This window comes from Haliotis asinina, chromosome 2 (genome assembly GCF_037392515.1).
Source record: "Haliotis asinina isolate JCU_RB_2024 chromosome 2, JCU_Hal_asi_v2, whole genome shotgun sequence".
Classification (NCBI taxonomy): Eukaryota; Metazoa; Mollusca; class Gastropoda; order Lepetellida; family Haliotidae; genus Haliotis; species Haliotis asinina.
The window spans coordinates 85294688-85314679 of record NC_090281.1 but is presented as its reverse complement, the minus strand read 5'-3'; the positions used below and the strand labels follow the sequence as shown (position 1 = coordinate 85314679).

Sequence of the window (19992 nt, the reverse complement as noted above, 5' to 3'; positions counted from 1 at the left end):
ACATTGCGATGTGAATGTTATGATAGTATGTGTCTATCATGCTAACTTTGAGGAGGGAGAAGGTAGTTTAACTGCGACAAGGGTGCAGGTAGTTTAAGAGCCCAGGATACCAGCCTAAACAGACATGTCAATGGTGAGTGATATCTTATGTGTATATTTGAATGAATGTCTGTATACCATGGATAAAAGGATGTTTTGGGTTCTTTAAGGATAAGGCATTCAGTCAAAATCCTTTTAGACTGAAAAACTTGAGTTTTGTGGTGCATTGACAAATAAGCCTCGGATGCAGCCATTATCAGCATAAGTGATCATTTTGTTATATTGTTCATTGCACCACTGCTGGATAAATATTAAAATGTCCCACATAACCCAATCAAATTTGTTATAAAAAATAGATATTATAAAACTTTGACAAGCCTGTTACTAATCATTTCACCTTTAACCAAAAAGCGTACATTTGTTTGGTTTGTGATTTTGTCTGAGGAAACCATCTGTGTTTTCAGAGTAGATGTTTTTCTGTTATTTGAAAATAATATGAACCTCTTTTGATTGAATGACAGGTATATGTTTGAAGTCTCTGCACTCACTCACCCACTTACCCATTCACCCAACCACTCACCCACTCCACTCTACTCTACTCTACTCCGCTCCACTCACTCACTCACTCACTCACTCACTCACTCACTCACTCACTCACTCACTCACTCCGCTTCGCTCCGCTCCACTCCACTCCACTCCACTCACCCACGCACCTGCTCCTCTCCACTAACACTCACTCACTCACCCACTCACCTGCTCCTCTCCTCTCCACTCTCACTCACTCACTCACTCACTCACTCACTCACTCAATTACTATCTCTCTATCTGTGACTAGGCTAAAACTAATTGTGACTGCCTTTTCTAATCACCGTTAATGCATGCAGTAAACATATAAGTGTAAATAAGAGTAAGACTTTAATATTGTTACAGTTACATAATTCTGTGGTTGATTTCCTGTTTAAATAACTTTTATGTTTACATGACTTTGTGACGTTTCTGTTTCCTGATAACAAAAGTGTTCAGTATGTCACAGATGCTTGTCAGTGTGATGTGTGAAAAAGAGTCTCAACATTTTGTGGCTATTGTGCTATGATAATGATATACTCAAGTATACCTGTCACAAAGACATTTATCATATAAAAATGATTTTGTTGACATTGTTTCTAAAATTCATGGTTTATTCTGGGTCAGTGCTGAAATTGCAGATGTGTCTAGCACCAAACAGTATTTTGACTCACAAACTACTAAAGTCTACCACCCTACTACCAATCTACTCATCTGCCACTTCAGTGAGCTCACTACTAAACCTACTAAACAATGCTCTAAACAAAGCCTCCACCATGTTCATCCCACCCACATATAACTTATCATCAACTCACTACCTACTAACTTTCGCACACAACTGATTCATTCACCCACCAACTACCCAGGGTTCAATTTAGCTATAGATAACATGCACAAGTGCAACCTATTTTAGAAATGTGCATTTAGTGCTTGGAAAAACGTACACATTTTGACTAACCCTCACTTTTCTGAACAACAATGATCTTCGAACACACTCATTACCTTGGAGCTTTTTGTATCATTCACCCCAACCCCACCCATCCACAGTTTCACTTTCCAGTTCATCCACCCGCAAATTCACTCATTAACTCCCCAACCCATTAACTCCCCAACCCATTAACTCCCCAACCCATTAACTCCCCAACCCATTAATTCACCAACCCATTAACTCCCCAACCCATTAACTCCCCAACCCATTAACTCCCCAACCCATTAATTCACCAACCATCTCTTCCATCCATGCATTTACCCACCAGCTCACCCACCAACTCACCCACCAGCTCACCCACTAATTCACCCAAAATTCACCTACCAACTCGTCTGCACACTATTTCATTGACCAGTTCACCTTCAAATTCATCCACCAGTTCACCCTTCCACTACTTCACATACCAACTCACCTATGCACTAATTTACACTCCAATTCATTCACCAGTTCACCAACCCACTACTTCACCTACCAACTCACCTTTCCACTAATTCGCCTTCCAACTAATCCATCCTCTAATTCACCATTCAATTCATCCACCAGTTCACCCCTCAAAATATTGTGCCTCAATTCACCCAAGCACTTATTTACCCTCCAATTCATCCACCACTTCACCCTTCCACTAATTCACCTACCAACTCACCCATGCACTAATTCACCATTCAGTTCATCCCCTACTTAACCCCTCAAAATATTTTGCCTCAACTCACCCATGCACTAATTCACCCTCCAGTTCATCCACCAGTTCACCCTTTCACTATTTCACCTACCAACTCACCCATGCACTAATTCAGCATTCAGTTCATCCACCAGTTCACCCTTCCACTAATTCACCTACCAACTCACCCATGCACTAATTCATCAGTCAGTTCATCCACCTGTTCACCCTTCCACTAATTCACCTACCAACTCACCCTTCAATTCTCTCATCCATCCACCTATCCACCAGTTGTTTACCCCAAGGGTAAGTACAACATATCGTCTATAACCGCTGTACAAAGGGGCACTTATGTTGTGAAGTAACTCTTCATCTTCCCTTTCCCCCCACAGAACCCTTTCTGTTCTGTTGCAAGTGCCCCTCTCTCTGTCCCCCACTTCAACATCACTGTACACACAATACCATAACCATAAGCTGTTCAGAAATATGCAATATTTGAAGATTCCATTTAGATTAAACCGTCTCAAGTCTGTCACAAGATTTGGCATTCAAATGACTACCTGACGACAGGGATAGAAATGTTTGTTTTACGGAGAACGTTGAGAGTAAGGTGGCAGCGTCTGACAAAGCTTGTGTGTGTTCGTTAGGTTAATATCCACGTTCACAACGACAAACAAACCGTTATTCTTGTGTTTGAGGTGCTGGAGGATGGGGGGAGTTGCGATAGTTGTTGTCAGGTCAGGCTGCAGTGATCACACAGTCACACGTGGGGAGATAGCAAGAGATCACAGACTGAGAGAGGGAAAAGTAGATGTCAGTCGTGCTGAGTGGCGTGTTAAGGAGATAGACCCAGGGCACTAGCTGATGTAGAGAGGGATGTGACTGTATTACCTGAGATCTGCTCCTGACATTTGGTAGTAGAGGGATACCATGACTTTTTCTACAACTGTCTTCATCTGAAACTTTGGTGCATATAATGGTATGATGTGTTTTGATGTTTTTTGTTACCTTAATTTACTTTTTGCATAGATTATTATGCACTGGTAGGTTGAATATTGACCTCTTCTTGTGAACCAATTTCTATATACCTGAAAGTCGTGCTGTTGTTTTGGCCAGGTACCCATGCCTCAAAGTGATGTTAGAGCTGAGGTGATCATATATCTAATGGTTTGACAGACTTAGCACAAAGGTTGCGCTATGGAGCAAAGACCTGGGTCTAAAATTAAGATCTGAAAGACAATTATTTTAATATCACATACTGTGGAACACTTTCTTTAATGTCATATAGCAGTGAAATAGGTGTGTTGAAGTTGTTTTTCAAAACTTAAATAGATGCAAATGTTAAACTTTTGTTGAATATATTCACTTGAAATACATATACAATTTCTATGTTTTTTTCATTTATGGTTTTTAGTTTCCCAGTGTTGTTTTCACTTAGGGCGGTAGGTAGCCTAGTGGTTGAAGTGTTCACTCATCATGCTGAAGGCCTTGGTTTGATTCCCCACATGGGCACAATGTGTCAAGCCCGTTTCAGGTGTTTCCTGCCATGATATTGCTCTAATATTGCTAAAGGTTGTGTAGAACAAAACTCACTCACTCATTTGGATATTTAGAATAGTTTATGTGACTGAAATAAGATAAGGAATTTCCATTGTGTGATTCACTGGGTGAGTGAGTCTGGCTTAATTCGAATTAGCACTGCATTTCAACTGATGCCAGAGTGTATATTATAGTTGATATTCAGTAAGCTCATAGTGATGCAGATGTTAATGTAGTAAGAAAGTGATAGCATCAACCCTTAACGAGCTCAGTCAAGTGACAAAGGAGTTCATCCTTCTCTGAAACCAATCACTCAATATTATGTCATACCTGTTGCCCTCTCTGACCTCCTTCATGCTGACACACCAAGTGCATTAAATAAAGAAAATGCTGTACATTCGACAAACCCTTTCAACTGTGTTACATAACAGGATAACATTCTAAATGCCACTCAAAGAAGAATAACAGCCATTCAGGGTAGATAACTGAGGTTGGTCCATTCAGCATACACTCAAGGCTATTAGGAGGTGTTTTGAGGAGGAGGATTATCTATGTTTTACCTGAGAGAACGAGCTTTTGTCAGGTGATACATCTTTACACCTGGTTGTCACCTTGACAGGAAAATCCTTAATGCAATGGACTGTCTAGACAAGGTAGGAGGTTTCTAGGTGTATGCCTGTTTATGGGTGAAATATTATTGTCATAATTGCTATACCTGGAGTAGGTTTGCCTTTCGCAGCTGTAGTATGTTGATTTATGTGTATACCTGTGCTGCTATACAGGTGATTGTGATTTAAGGTTGAATCTGTTGTGGCGTTTCTCTGAGTTGTTTCTTTGAGATGATTTACCTCGTTTAGTTGTGGTGTACTTTTGTATTGATTTATGCCTTATTGACACAGAACGCATTTTGAGGCACTTTTACCTGCTTCACAATTTACCTGTGTCAGGTGTATCATGTCAGTGATAAGGTTTTAACATTTGATTTGCTTAACGTTTTGTCATGTTTGCAATAGTTAACAGATACCAGGCAATTTTCTCTCACATTTTGTCCACCTGCATTGTTAAAGAAACTCACCTGTAATTTACAGATATAGTAATCAGCATATGTAAGAATGTATGGTTTTAAAAACAAAGGAACCAATTCTGTGGAGTTGCCAAATGCATTGTTAGTGCTTGTAATGTAATCAAACCTTTAATGTTTAAAACTATTAAGTTTTACCCAACAAATACGTATCTTCAACACTTGGATCAGAGATTTCTTCAGTTGGTTGTGAAAAACCAGCTGAAAATAAATAAATCCTTTATTTATGGAAAACAGAACCAAGTGCACATTTCATGAAGTTTGGAACAAAGGATGTTTTTTTTTCATCCCAATATATACAACATATGTCCTGAGATGAGTTTTAGGACAAAATCACCTAAATTGTTATACATCTGAGTATATTTCCAAAGTATAAGCCACTTTATGGAGCAGATGACGTGACATCTTACAGAATAACAAAAATGTTAAGATGGAAATCTTTTTTAGTAAGACTGCATGATGAGTGTACAGTGTGGACATAAGTAATACACATATTTAGCCTGTGGGCCAGTTGCAGTACTAGATGCATGTGTGGCCTAACCATCAATGAATGTGCAGTTTACTTTGCAGAGTTGCTTCCCCTGGGCACACAAGAATCCTATGAGAGTGTGTTCAAGCCCCTTTTGTACCAAATCATATTTCATGGGTTTAACAATAGAGAGTTATGGGTTTAATCATAGTAGGAAATCCTCTTGGGATTCTCTAAAAGGGCCTAGAAGTTTTGAAGCTCTCTAAGCGCTAAGATAGTCATAAGTTAATCTTAGTGTATGGAGCTTACGACTATCAAAAATCTAGGCCCAGTTTAATTACTGTGACAGTAATACTGGTGGGAAGCAGTGTTAAACACTCACTCAAATCCACCCACCCACTCATTCACTAACTTAAATTTCGTTTCAGTTACTTGATTACAAGATTGTTTGATTGAAATTAGGATTCATAATCTTTGATTCAAAACACTGCAGTTAATCACTATCTTAACAATGCAATGTAAGCATGATTACTACAATCTTCTTAGGTGTTATCATGACAGTTCTCAAGTCTGCTGTAAGTTAAATGTTTTTGTCTTCCCCCAGCAACAAAACAACTATGAAGGTGCTTACATTTGAAGAAAAATACCACTGGAAGTTGGTTTTCTCATCAGGACTGTCTTTTAGTTTCTTGTTTCTTGTATCCTCTTATCCAGCACAGGTAGAAAAACTATTTTGAGCATAATGGAGCTTTATCCTTGAAAGACATCATATGTTTTTAACATATGACCAAAACGTCTGAACAAGATTCTTTACAAATATCCATCCTTTGTATGGAAGTGGCAGATGTTCAAAGAATTTGGCTCAGTTGTTTAATTTCACACAAACAGCATGAAAGATTAAAGCTGAGTCAGCAGATTTGATGTTCCATCATTAGATTTCCAGCTGTACACATTCTATTGTATGTTTATCAATAATGTATGATTCATAATTATTTATCATTATCTTGAAGCATGAAGATTTTGAATTTCTTTTATACTATCAAAGACTAAATTTTCTTTGTATTTTCCAAACAACTAATCAATGTGACTAATGCATTTAAATAATTGTTGACAAAGAAAAACATGGCCGTCAGTCGAGACTTGAGTGTCGCCATGAAGATCTTTATCATATCTCACATGATGCCATGTCACCTGAAGTGGTGACATCGTGGGATCAGATTTGGTGATAGTCACATTAAACGTTACTATCAGCAGGGGTCCATGGACATTTGATTTGTGGGGACCAGTGGTATCTCGACGACGTCTGTCTGACAGCAGTCCTGATAGTAAGAGTAAACATGTTTTCATGTGTGATCTGCTGTCATGATTACTGAGCTGAAAATATGTATTTATCATCTTATGTTAGGTTAAACTGGTTTCCCTTCAGAACATGAGTTTAATCCAATTGTGGAGCAAGTCTTCTAGTCAGTCATCTTTGCACTGTCAGGTATGGGTTGATTACATGATTTGTTTATGTGCTGTACACATGGTTGTACCCATGCTATAGCCCATGGTTGTACCCATGGTTGTGCCCATGCTATAGTCCATGGTTGTACCCATGGTTGTGCCCATGCTATAGTCCATGGTTGTACCCATGGTTGTGCCCATGCTATAGTCCATGGCTGTACCCATGGTTGTGCCCATGCTATAGTCCATGGCTGTACCCATGGTTGTACCCATGCTATAGCCCATGGTTGTACCCATGGTTGTACCCATGCTATAGTCCATGGTTGTACCCATTGTTGTACCCATGGTTGTACCCATTGTTGTACCCATGCTATAGTCCATGGCTGTATCCATGCTTGTACCCATTGTTGTACCCATTGTTGTACCCATGCTATAGTCCATGGCTGTACCCATGGTTGTACCCATGCTATAGTCCATGGCTGTACCCATGGTTGTACCCTTGCTGTAGCCCATGGCTGTACCCATGGTTGTGCCCATGCTATAGTCCATGGCTGTACCCATTGTTGTACCCATTGTTGTACCCATGCTATAGTCCATGGCTGTATCCATGCTTGTACCCATTGTTGTACCCATTGTTGTACCCATGCTATAGTCCATGGCTGTACCCATGGTTGTACCCATGCTATAGTCCATGGCTGTACCCATGGTTGTACCCTTGCTGTAGCCCATGGCTGTACCCATGGTTGTACCCATGCTATAGTCCATGGCTGTACCCATGGTTGTACCCATTGTTGTACCCATGCTATAGTCCATGGCTGTATCCATGCTTGTACCCATTGTTGTACCCATTGTTGTACCCATGCTATAGTCCATGGCTGTATCCATGCTTGTACCCATTGTTGTACCCATGGTTGTACCCATGCTATAGTCCATGGCTGTACCCATGGCTGTACCCATGGTTGTACCCATGCTATAGTCCATGGCTGTACCCATGGTTGTACCCTTGCTGTAGCCCATGGCTGTACCCATGGTTGTACCCATGCTATAGTCCATGGCTGTACCCATGGTTGTACCCTTGCTGTAGCCCATGGTTGTACCCATTGTTGTACCCATGCTATAGTCCATGGCTGTACCCATGGTTGTACCCATTGTTGTACCCATGCTATAGTCCATGGCTGTATCCATGCTTGTACCCATTGTTGTACCCATTGTTGTACCCATGCTATAGTCCATGGCTGTACCCATGGTTGTACCCTTGCTGTAGCCCATGGTTGTACCCATGGTTGTACCCATGCTATAGTCCATGGCTGTACCCATGGTTGTACCCTTGCTGTAGCCCATGGTTGTACCCATGGTTGTACCCATGCTATAGTCCATGGCTGTACCCATGGTTGTACCCATGCTATAGCCCATGGCTGTACCCATGGTTGTACCCATTGTTGTACCCATGCTATAGTCCATGGCTGTATCCATGCTTGTACCCATTGTTGTACCCATTGTTGTACCCATGCTATAGTCCATGGCTGTACCCATGGTTGTACCCATGCTATAGTCCATGGCTGTACCCATGGTTGTACCCATGCTATAGCCCATGCTTGTACCCATTGTTGTACCCATGCTATAGTCCATGGCTGTACCCATGGTTGTACCCTTGCTGTAGCCCATGGTTGTACCCATGGTTGTACCCATGCTATAGCCCATGGCTGTACCCATGGTTGTACCCATTGTTGTACCCATGCTATAGTCCATGGCTGTATCCATGCTTGTACCCATTGTTGTACCCATTGTTGTACCCATGCTATAGTCCATGGCTGTACCCATGGTTGTACCCTTGCTGTAGCCCATGGTTGTACCCATTGTTGTACCCATGCTATAGTCCATGGCTGTACCCATGGTTGTACCCATTGTTGTACCCATGCTATAGTCCATGGCTGTATCCATGCTTGTACCCATTGTTGTACCCATTGTTGTACCCATGCTATAGTCCATGGCTGTACCCATGGTTGTACCCATGCTATAGTCCATGGCTGTACCCATGGTTGTACCCTTGCTGTAGCCGATGCTTGTACCCATTGTTGTACCCATGGTTGTACCCATGCTATAGTCCATGGCTGTACCCATGGTTGTACCCATGCTATAGCCCATGCTTGTACCCATAGTTGTACCCATGCTATAGTCCATGGTTGTACCCATTGTTGTACCCATGGTTGTACCCATGGTTGTACCCATGCTATAGTCCATGGCTGTATCCATGCTTGTACCCATTGTTGTACCCATTGTTGTACCCATGCTATAGTCCATGGCTGTACCCATGGTTGTACCCATGCTATAGTCCATGGCTGTACCCATGGTTGTGCCCATGCTATAGCCCATGGTTGTACCCATTGTTGTACCCATGGTTGTACCCATGCTATAGTCCATGGCTGTACCCATGGTTGTGCCCATGCTATAGCCCATGCTTGTATCCATGGTTGTACCCATGATTGTACCCATGGTTGTACCCATGCTATAGCCCATGCTTGTACCCATGGTTGTACCCATGCTATAGTCTGTGGTTGTACCCATGGTTGTGCCCAGGCTGTAGCCCATGGTTGTACCCATTGTTGTACCCATGCTATAGCCCATGCTTGTACCCATGGTTGTGCCCATGCTATTGTCTGTGGTTGTACCCATGGTTGTGCCCATGCTATAGTCCATGGTTGTACCCATGGTTGTGCCCATGCTATAGCCCATGGTTGTGCCTATGCTATAGCCAGTGGTTCTCTACTCATGGTATTAACCACATGTTATAAACCTCTTGCTTTTCTGGTCCTGTTCCACACAGGGCAGTGGGATAGTCTAGTGGTGAAGGCATTCGCTTGTTATGCCAAAGACCCAAGTTTGACTTTCCACATGGGTATAATGTGTGAGGCTCATTTCCACTGATCCCCGCTGTGATATTGCTGAACTATTGCTAAAAGCAGCATACAACCATACTCACTCACTCTTTCACTCATTCACTGTTTCATTCACTCACTCACTCACTCACTCACAGTGATCCTGTTGCAAAATGAATCATACATTTGTTATGCTTTTATAGATGTACAAACACTTAGCGGAATACTTCCCAAACTTCAACTAAACCTTTTACAGTATGTTTCATTATATCTGTTAAATTTATCTGCTGAAAACACATTCATTCATCCCTAACATGAGTGAGTGAATTTAGTTTTACACCGCACTCAGCAGTATTCCAGCTATATGGTGGCGGTCTGTAAATATTCGAGTCTGGATCAGACGGTCCAGGCATCAACTGCATGAGCATCGATCTATGCAGTGGGGAACTGATGACCTGTGTCAACAAGTCAGCAAGCCTGACCACCCGATCCTGAAGCACAGTCGCCTTACGTGTCAAGTATGGGTTGTTGAAGACCTATTCTCTCCCAAATCATCACAGGCACAATCCTAATATGGCATGGTAGTACATTAAGCTTGAAAGATCAAGAAGCATCATCAATCATAGAAGCTAATGTAAGATTACGAGTAATAGCTGAAATTTATTTTAAGTCTGATCCATTGCCATTAGTAAAGGCCCCCCACTGAAGGAGGTAATTAGCTTCTTTGTTATGATGGCGGGACCGCACGGTAAAAGTATTTATCTGCTGTTGAAGGAAATCCTCCCAGCACCTACAGCTACTTAACGTGGTTGTTTATCAACTTGACAAATAGACTAAAAAGAATTTCAGTTCACTTGTAGGGTAAATTAAGATTATCTTGGTTGTCCGGAGATTACACTGTGAGGCCGATCTTAAGACTTGTTGTTGGAATAAGCAATGATCAGTTGAGAGGTCCAGCTTCTACTTTGTTCGGAAAACCTAATGGTTTCATGGCTTCATGGTTACATAGTTACAGTGTGTTTGCGTGAAGTTAGTCTGATGATGCATTGGGAGAACCAGACGTTAACAGTATGGGGTAGATTTGTCAGTACCATTAAACCCCAATAAGTTAATATGATTTTCATCCATGGTTTTAGTGACGTACGAGCATTTTAGTCATGTTCTTTTTTTGTTTTGTTTTTGAACAATCTGCAATGAACATAAACTGTAAGATGTGTTTTCCATTTGTTTGATAACAAAAAAATATGATACAATGAAGTCAAATGTTGACATGAAGATATGCTGACTTTAGAAAACACAGAAAATCTCATAGTCCAGACTCCATTTTTCTGGAAATAAATGTTTCTGGGCAATTCTGGATGGACAAGGGAACAAAACCAGAGACCAACATGTTTCATTTGTACTTTGAGTCAACAGAGACCTTAGCCTTGACTATGACATGATGGACATTTTAGCCCTGCTGTATTTCCCACTGAAATTTATACCTTTGTTCAGAAAGGACATAGTAAATGTATCTGATATGTGTTATCTTCAAGTCCACTTTATCTGCGGAATGTTTTTGTCCTTTCAAAGGCTTTTTTTGACATGACACTATCTCAAGAGTTTTTTGTTTGTTGTTAACTGAAATTCTGTTCAGAATTTAAACCTTGATGATGCAATTCTTTTGAATAATAGCTCTCTCCTGAATTTATGTTATGTTTTCTGTCATGCTCAATTTCATTGTTTTCCATTGCAGGCAGCCCTGCCAGATCCCGTCCCCATCATGGCAGACAACATTTCTACAGTACGGCCAGTTAGCATGCCCGTTGTTCGGCAGATTGACCGAGAACTACTGAGTTGTGGAATCTGTCTTGAGAGATATAAAAATCCCAAAGTCCTTCCATGTTTGCATACATTCTGCGAAAAGTGTCTCAGTGATTACATTCCCCCCGAGAGCCTCTCTTTGACTTGTCCAATATGTCGCCAACAGTCCATACTCCCACTAGATGGGGTCATTGCACTTCAGACCAACTTTTTCATCACCAACCTAATGGATGTGGTGGGCATGCCCAATGTGTGTATGACATGTGGGAAAGCAAATGCTAGACCTGTATCCAAGTGTTTAGATTGTGAAGAATATTTGTGTGAGAACTGTGTCCTTTGTCATTGTGGTATGGAGTCAGAAATGAACCACACGGTCGTGAGTCTGGATGAACTGTCTGGCCCGGCAGACAGTGACGAGCCACAGCTGGTGTGTCCAAATCATGATGGAAATGCTTTACCTTACTACTGCATCGAGTGTGAAACTGCTGTGTGTGAAGACTGCACACGTGTTGAACACATCGGTCACAAACACATCTCATTACAAGAGGCAATCCAGGACCACAAGAACAGCCTTCAGTCACTCATCTCTCAAGCTCGTTCACAAATCCCCAAGATTGAACATTCCATAACCTTAGTCACAGAAGTCTCTGAAGCTCTGGAAAGCAGATCCCGGCAGACAGAAGATCGGATAACATTAGCGTTTGATGAGTTGTCTCGTCTGTTGAATGAACGAAAGTCATCCCTGTTGTTGGAACTTGGGAAGGTCTACAGTACTAAACAGCAGACCCTGCTAGAGCAGCGGGAAACAGTGGAGAGCATCTTGGCTCGGATTAACAACTGCTGTGATTTCACAGAGGAGACTCTTCAGAATGGGAATGAAACAGAGATCCTGCTAGTGAAGAAAGAGATGTGCGAGAAGCTTCAGGAACTGGCCAACCTTCAGGTTCAGTTTCAGCCCGAGGAAAATGAGTTCCTGTCTTTCGATGAAAGCTGTTTCCATGCAGTTGGAAAGACCTTCTCTAACCTTGGTGCTATTCAGACAAACAGTGCAATAGCCTTTGAGACTACAGCATCAGGTGAAGGGTTAAAGCAGTGTTATGCTGGTAGGCCTACTGTCATCACAGTTACAACTAAGGATAGAAAGGGCGACTTGATCACTATCGGGTTTGCCAAAGTTCTTGTTGAGATCACTAGTCTGGATACTCAGGATAAGATGGTGCCAACTGTTACTGATCACAGAAATGGAACATATGATTTGACATTTACCATAAAGAGAGAAGGACAGTATAGTCTAGATATTATGCTGTTTAACCAACATGTGAAGGGATCTCCATTCAAGATTAGATGTACCCAGGGGAGTGAGGAATCAGACCAACTGGGAAGCTCCTCAAAGATCCCTAGGACTAGTGTTGTGAAACAAAAAGGAACAAAACGGCCATCAAGTTCAAGGTCACATGGGTCCAATCGCCGTAGCAACCTAATTGAGGATGACCTTCTTTTCAAGGTTGGAAGTAAAGGTAGAAACAAAGGCGAGTTTACAAACCCTCAGGGAGTGTGTTGTGCTGAAGGAAAGATTCTTGTTGCTGATAGCAACAATCAGGTTGTGCAGGTATTTTCCAACAAAGGGGAGTGCCTGCTGAGGTATGGGTCCCCTGGTAGAGTGGCAGGGAAGATGCAGAGGCCAACTGGCCTGGCTCTGACCAAGAATGGGAACTATCTGGTGGCTGACTATGATAACAAATGGGTGAGTGTCTTTACCCCTGATGGCAAGTACATCAACAAGCTGGGCACTGGAAAGTTGCTAGGACCAAAAGGTATTGCTGTAGACAATAATGGCCATATCATTGTTGTGGACAATAAGGCCAGTACTGTTTTTGTCTTTCAATCCAATGGGAAGCTGCTGCACAAGTTTGGATCTCGAGGAAATGATGAGTGTCAGTTTGCAGGTCCCCATTACGTTGCTGTCAACAACAATAATGACATTATCATCTCCGACTTCCACAACCACTGCATCAAAGTGTTTGATTCTGAAGGATCTTTCTTGTTCAGTTTTGGTTCCAATGGAGAGGGCAATGGTCAGTTCAATGCCCCTACTGGCGTAGCTGTTGATGGAAATGGAAACATTCTCGTCGCAGACTGGGGCAACTCTAGAATACAGGTAAAGTGCCAGCAGTAAGGCAAGACCAAGTATTGCTTTGATTGAAGGATGAGGAAAATATATTGAAAAAGTCAAAAGAAAACATATTTTAATGCTATTTTCTCAGTACATAACATTATTTTCAGGAATATTCATAATAACATTCTTTACTCAATTATTCAAGATTGTCCTTAAATATAAAAAAGTCATGTTTGCATATTAAGGCCAAGGAAATAAAAAACCATTGATTTGGACCCTATGATCTTAGTGCATTTATTTGGGTCATAGCATCGGAATTAAGGTGGTCTTTGTCTAAGATTGCTCTGTTGAAAGGAGACTAAAGCACAGATAAGGTTATAGGTGTCATGTTGTTAAATATGAGGTAGGATCTCAGGTATTTAGGTAGTTCTGTAGTTACACTATTAAATGGTAAGTTCTCTGTAGCATAGGAGATCCTTAGTGTGCACTACATTTGTATTGCATTTGTGCAGTGATTCTCTTTTACCCATTTAAGATTAACTAAATAGTGCAACCTCATATATTTCAAAAGCTTTTGTTGGGTGATGGGGTAGCCCTGTAGTTAAAATGTTCACTCCCTGCCAAGTTTGATCTCCTACATTGATGAAGCCTATTTCTGGTGTCATGCCTTGATAACTTGCTATGAGTGGCAAAAACCATATTCACTCAAGAGTTTTGTCCTGTGTATAGTTGTTAGGTTAACAACAGCATCAAGAGCCCTCCACAGAGACTTCAGACTGTACTGGACAGTCATATCAGTCTTATACCAAGGAACCATATCATAAATCAGACATATTATGTTTCAAGGGTTATTAAATTCTTCGGCATCCGTGATCCAACAAATACAGACAGACAGTATTCCACTTTTCCAAATGTTGACTACGCTCTCAAATAGACATTTCTAACTGTTTCTTAACTACAGTTGTTGAAGATGTTCAAGTTCTCAAACAAATCTGTACTGAAGGACTGTTTGACAAGACAAGTCTCCTTATAGATGTTGACAAGTGTCTGTTGTGTATGAAAGTCCATTTTGCCTTGTAGTACATGGAGGGCCTTGTCTTCTGTAATAATGTGCTATTGTTACGTCAGGTTTATCAAGATGATTGTCTAAAGATATGTCGGACACTGAGTACACACTTCAGTCATGACTGTGGAGAGGATAAGACCTATTGCCCTATTTGATCAAGTATATTTATCAACATTCCTTCAAGGCTATCTTTCACTGTGGTGAGTTTAAATAGGTCCCAGGCAACGTACGTTGGTCGTGAGACCAAACTGTTTGGGTGGTCAGACTTTGTGACTTGGTTTTAGCTTGACAAGTGCCATAGATCTAATCCTCACAATTTTAATCCTTGTATTATCTGGTACTGACCAGATAACTTTAAGCCCATGGCCATATTGCTGAGTTGATGTTCAACAGCATCAAAACCAAAACATTTTATGTTTCTGTCAGAAGTAATATAATATATTCATCTTTGCATGGATGTTCAGAGTTTGAATTGTCCCCCATCAGCCAATGCTTCTCAGCTGTAGCATCATCGTGACTCATCACATCACTTATTGTATCTGATGATGCTTTGAAAATTAAATGGTCCAAAGTCAAAGATTAAAAGTCTGACTTCACAATGTGAAATATGTCTTAGCTTGGTATTAAAAAACAGGCTGGATCATCTTACCTCCTGTTACATGGAATGGATCTATTGACCATGAAATAGGCTGTCTAATCTTGATGAAACAGTCTTCATGACCTGGAAGTGTTGCTACCTTTGATCCACTTGTGAGAAAGCGTGGTCTCCTTGATTCCCTAAAGGAGATTTTATGATGATGTGCACAATATACTGAATGAGTGAGTGAGCTGAGGTTCACACCTCATATTCACCTTGAGCATAATAATCAAGTTTTTTTCAGAATGACATTACTTCAGACTATGATTCCAACTGGAGCTGAAGTTATAGCTGAGAGAGTGAAAATAAATAGTAAAAACAAGAATTGTCTGTACTTTCAGGTATTTGACAGCTGTGGTTCCTTCCTGTCCTATGTGAACACCTCTGCCGACCCGCTGTATGGTCCCCAAGGTCTCGACATTAACAGTGATGGGCAGGTTGTTGTTGCTGACTCTGGCAACCATTGTATCAAGCTCTACAAGTACCTTCAGTAGATGTCTAGGTCAACAAGCCTGCTCCAGGGCCAGACTGTCATAGATCTGATAAAACCACAGTAGAGATGCTCTTGACTGTCACATTCAGCACCAGACTCAGAAGATATGTCAAAGTCTGGTTACAAGGGTCTTGACATCACCAGCGATGGGTAGTTTGTTGTTGCCGATTCTGGAAAGCATTGTATCAAACAGTTGCCTTGACCAAGAAGATCTGGTTCCGGGCAAAGATCTGACAAAACCATAGTAGGGAAGCCCTTTCTTAGCACATTCAGTACCAGACACCTTCAAGATTCTTGACAGATTCCCAAGCCTATGAGAACTAGTTCATTGCCAGACCTAATAATTATGAAAGAGCTAAAGCAGGGATGTCCTACCTTCTCATATCTATCTAGTAATGTTAGGTCAAAGCCAACACAATTTTCCCATTGCTGTGCCACTGTGCACTTATAGCATACAAAACTCTCCAATACTTGATGCCATTGTGGATCTGACTGAGCTACATGAAGGATCCCAGATGTCAAATATCTAGTGCCAGACTGCAGTACATGTGTATATAAAAGGCATGAACGACAATCCAATATGATCTAACATGACATAGTAATAGTGTTGTCTGGGCAACTAAGATGTCCCAAGTTCAGTGCAAGAGTTTGCATCAATGAACTATATGTTGTGGTCAGCTTTCTGAGTTATGTTGCTGCACATGTTGAAGAGTGAAGTGATGCGGATGGACATATTTCTCTGTGGATATCTGGTCTTAGGGAACTGACTGGTAGAGGTCTGAATGGACACAAGGGCTGCAGATATATGTCAGCTATCTGTGCATCACAATAGTTTGTGCAACCGTGTGCTGAACTGTGAGATCTATAGCAAAATGAAGTGATGTACATGTTTTGAACAAGAACAGTGATCTGGTTCTAGATGGAATGCAGCCATGGCAAGGGTCAAATTTTACTGGATGTATCATGGCCTTACTATCAGGATGTGTATCATATCACTACTGTATGTTACAGCCTTAGGATGTGGGGTGTGTATCTGTAAGGATGATGACAAAAAAATTGCTCTGTTCTTGGATATCACTTCCATCTTTCCAACAGGCATCTGTGCATCTTGAATGTTGACTTTATCTGTCAGATGTCTTTCAGAACTTGATGGAATTGCTATTACTGGAGGATGAGCTTCAGGAATGCAGCTTTGGGAAATACAAGTCCTTTGGTCTGAACATGGTGACCTGTTTATTATGAGTTGTGATAAAACTATAGATGAAGATTTATACAAGGATCAGTCCACACCGAACATCACACACTGTTTAGGGGTAACTGACCGACATGTATGACTCGTTGTTGGCCATGACTGTGACTAGAATGTTGTCAGACATGATTCATATCATCCTTCTCATGGGATTTTGAGTCTTGTTCCACTGAATGATTTCACTGATCCAGACATATCCTAGACATGAAACTGGCATAGCTCTGATGTAGCTTTTGAGAAACAAGGTCACATATCTGCTCTTCATTAGCAGATATATAGTTGTGCAGACTGTCTTGTAACTAGAACCTGAAATCTCATCTGCCGCGGAGATTCTTGAATGACTAGAGCAATCAGATCCATGATGTATTTGTATCTCTCTTGGGTCGCTGCAGCAGCTAGCTCTCTCTCAACTCACAAATCTACCAGGAACAATTTTAGGATCTCTTTGAGAATGATGGAGATCTCTATAAGAACAACGTAGGAAGTACTTGAGAACACAGCAGATATCCCTGGAAACACTGTAAGATTTCCTTGCGAACACTACAATTATCACCAGGACCACTGTAGGATCTCTTGCAGGACACTGCACATCTGTTTGAAAGCATTTTAAGATCTCCCAATGAAGCACAGAATTTCTTAGGGACTTCTGTCACTGCAGCCTGGAAACATTGCTTGATCTATTGGAACACTCCCACCTCTTCATGAACATATGTTTTGTTGTTTGTACCTAGAACCTCTGTGATCTACAACTGCCTTGTGGGCATACAGCCTCCACACCATTTGGAAAGTGGTAATGACACTATACACAATACTTGCGAAAAATACTTATCTTACTTCCGTGAATGGCAGGTTTACTAGCATCAGGACAGTATATCCTGAGGTGGAAAGATCTCAATTCTGCACCTGTAGAAATCTTACTTCGACCTCATAGAATCAGTGACTGGGACCAAATCTTTAATCAGACCTCAATTCCATGCAACGGTATTTGTATTGGGATGACTGTAGCATCCACATTTAAAAGTAGACTTATGACAATCTTTGTTAACTGCTATGATTTCCTTTTGGACAGAACAAAAAAGTCTTCTTGGGGCTCATTGTTACATGAAATATCTTTATTACAAGGTGATCTTGTCTTAAGGCAGTCTTTTTGCTGTTATTGTGGAATGAAATCAAATGAATCCATGAGTTTCAGTTTGATTCATTGTAACCTTCTTATATCAAAACCAGACAAGGCACATAACATTTGTTTGAAAATGAAATTTATCAAAATTACACTCTATGGGTTTGTACATCATCAGGGACCTATTGTATACCAGTAAGTTCCATGATAAGCATGTTGAATTTAAGATCAGCTACATTCAGTGTAAGCGCCAGTGTCCATGTAACATCACTGTGCTCAAGTTTAATTGTTTCTTCTTGAAGAGTGTGCCACTGTATAAAACACTCTTAGAGCTAAAGGTGATCTTTAGCCCCATACCTTAACATAGACTTATGACTGGCGTATTGGAAAGGACGTTTTGTACAATGGCACCCTGCTGCTGATTTCCTCCTTGAACCGTTGCAGCCTAAAGCAAAGTGTGTGATGCAATTCTTACCTATCCGCAGCAAATAATGATATTATTGTACACCTTTATTGTACTTTGTACCTGCATCGTTGTACATTGCAAATATCCATTCATGTACCTTGTATACAAGCATTGATGGACATTGTATAAATGTATTGTTGAACATTGTATACATGCATTGTTGTATCAGCAAGTGCGCATGTGTTGAGATATCCTGTTAGTATTTTTGCAATACCTAAAGCTATCACTGATACTGATGTTGTAACCATCACACTATACAGAGCAAATGTGTGCGTAAGTGGACAAAAATGAAAAAAAACCCTCCAGATTTTGGAGTTTTGCCATGCAGTTGCGTACATCATTACATGAGACACCCACAGACATCACATGACATCGTATAGCTTTCAACCTCAGTTAAAACAGATTCAGTGGAAGGATGGGAAAAGGGAGATAACTATGTAGTAAGTCTCAACCCATTCTTCTGAGATGTTATGTACAAGTAAACCATGCATATAGGATGTTGCTCAGCTGGATATATTTAAAATAACAGCTTGTTTTGAATAACATCACTTCTTCAGATGTGTTATATTGATTATACACCAGCCTTTCTTCCTGATAACTGCATGTAGCTACCAAAATGAATACAGCAATATGTTTTTGAACAGCTCTTTGTTTATAATGTACAGGGTAAATGTTGTTGGTTCTCAAAGTTATGAAGTCATCAGACATATCTGATCTCATCAGTGATGTACTATTGAAAACAAATTTCAAATTTGCCAATTTCTTTACAGTGCTATAATAACTCTCTAAAAGCCCATCTTAGATGGGAACAATTGAAATTTTACTAGTGCTTCGATGAGTTAATGTCTCACAATGCTCAGAGTGGGAACAGGAGATTTATATCTCTTATTGATTATAAAATCAGATTTCATTTCCACCAGTGTTATATTAGACCATAGTTCATTTTGTGTTAATGCATGTGCATATTACCAAAGACTTTACTAGTTTTGCTTCCATCAGCCTATGCAGTAAACAAACACACCCAGTTTACACATCATGGCACCAGCATCTGTACATTCTAATTCCTCCTGATATAGTTTAGTGTATTTTGGTGCCAAGTGCCTGGCTACAGCCTACCATTGTAGATTATGTGACAGTATTTGAGCCAAGCAGGTCTCCCAGACAGCAGTCTGGGATCTGTTGGGAACCGTTTTCTGTGATAGACAACTGAAACAACTTTGGGACCTGTCAATTCTTCCATATTGGTATGACAGGTTAGCTGTAGGAATATGAAAGAATAGGGTGGTCATGACCCTTTTGAGTAGTATAAACACTACAGACTGTTTGGTTCAAAAGCGGACCGTTGAATTGCAATGTAACTCAGAAACTAGTAACCATACTCA

At 40.8% G+C, this 19992-nt stretch overlaps 1 protein-coding gene across 2 annotated transcripts in view; it reads left to right on the top strand.

The window, feature by feature from the left end:
- LOC137274482 (tripartite motif-containing protein 2-like) overlaps positions 1-19251 on the top strand; it is a 65265-nt gene extending 46014 nt beyond the window's left edge. The window contains exons 1-3 of one of the 2 annotated variants that reach the window (XM_067807688.1): positions 3008-3228; positions 11396-13621; positions 15624-19251. In XM_067807688.1, coding sequence (XP_067663789.1) covers positions 3226-3228; positions 11396-13621; positions 15624-15776 — 2382 coding nt within the window. In that variant the 5' untranslated portion in view covers positions 3008-3225 and the 3' untranslated portion in view covers positions 15777-19251. Of the gene's footprint in view, positions 1-3007; positions 3229-11395; positions 13622-15623 lie in introns of those variants that run through there. The other variant, XM_067807689.1, reaches the window with a different exon arrangement.
- The last annotated feature ends 741 nt before the right edge of the window (positions 19252-19992 follow it).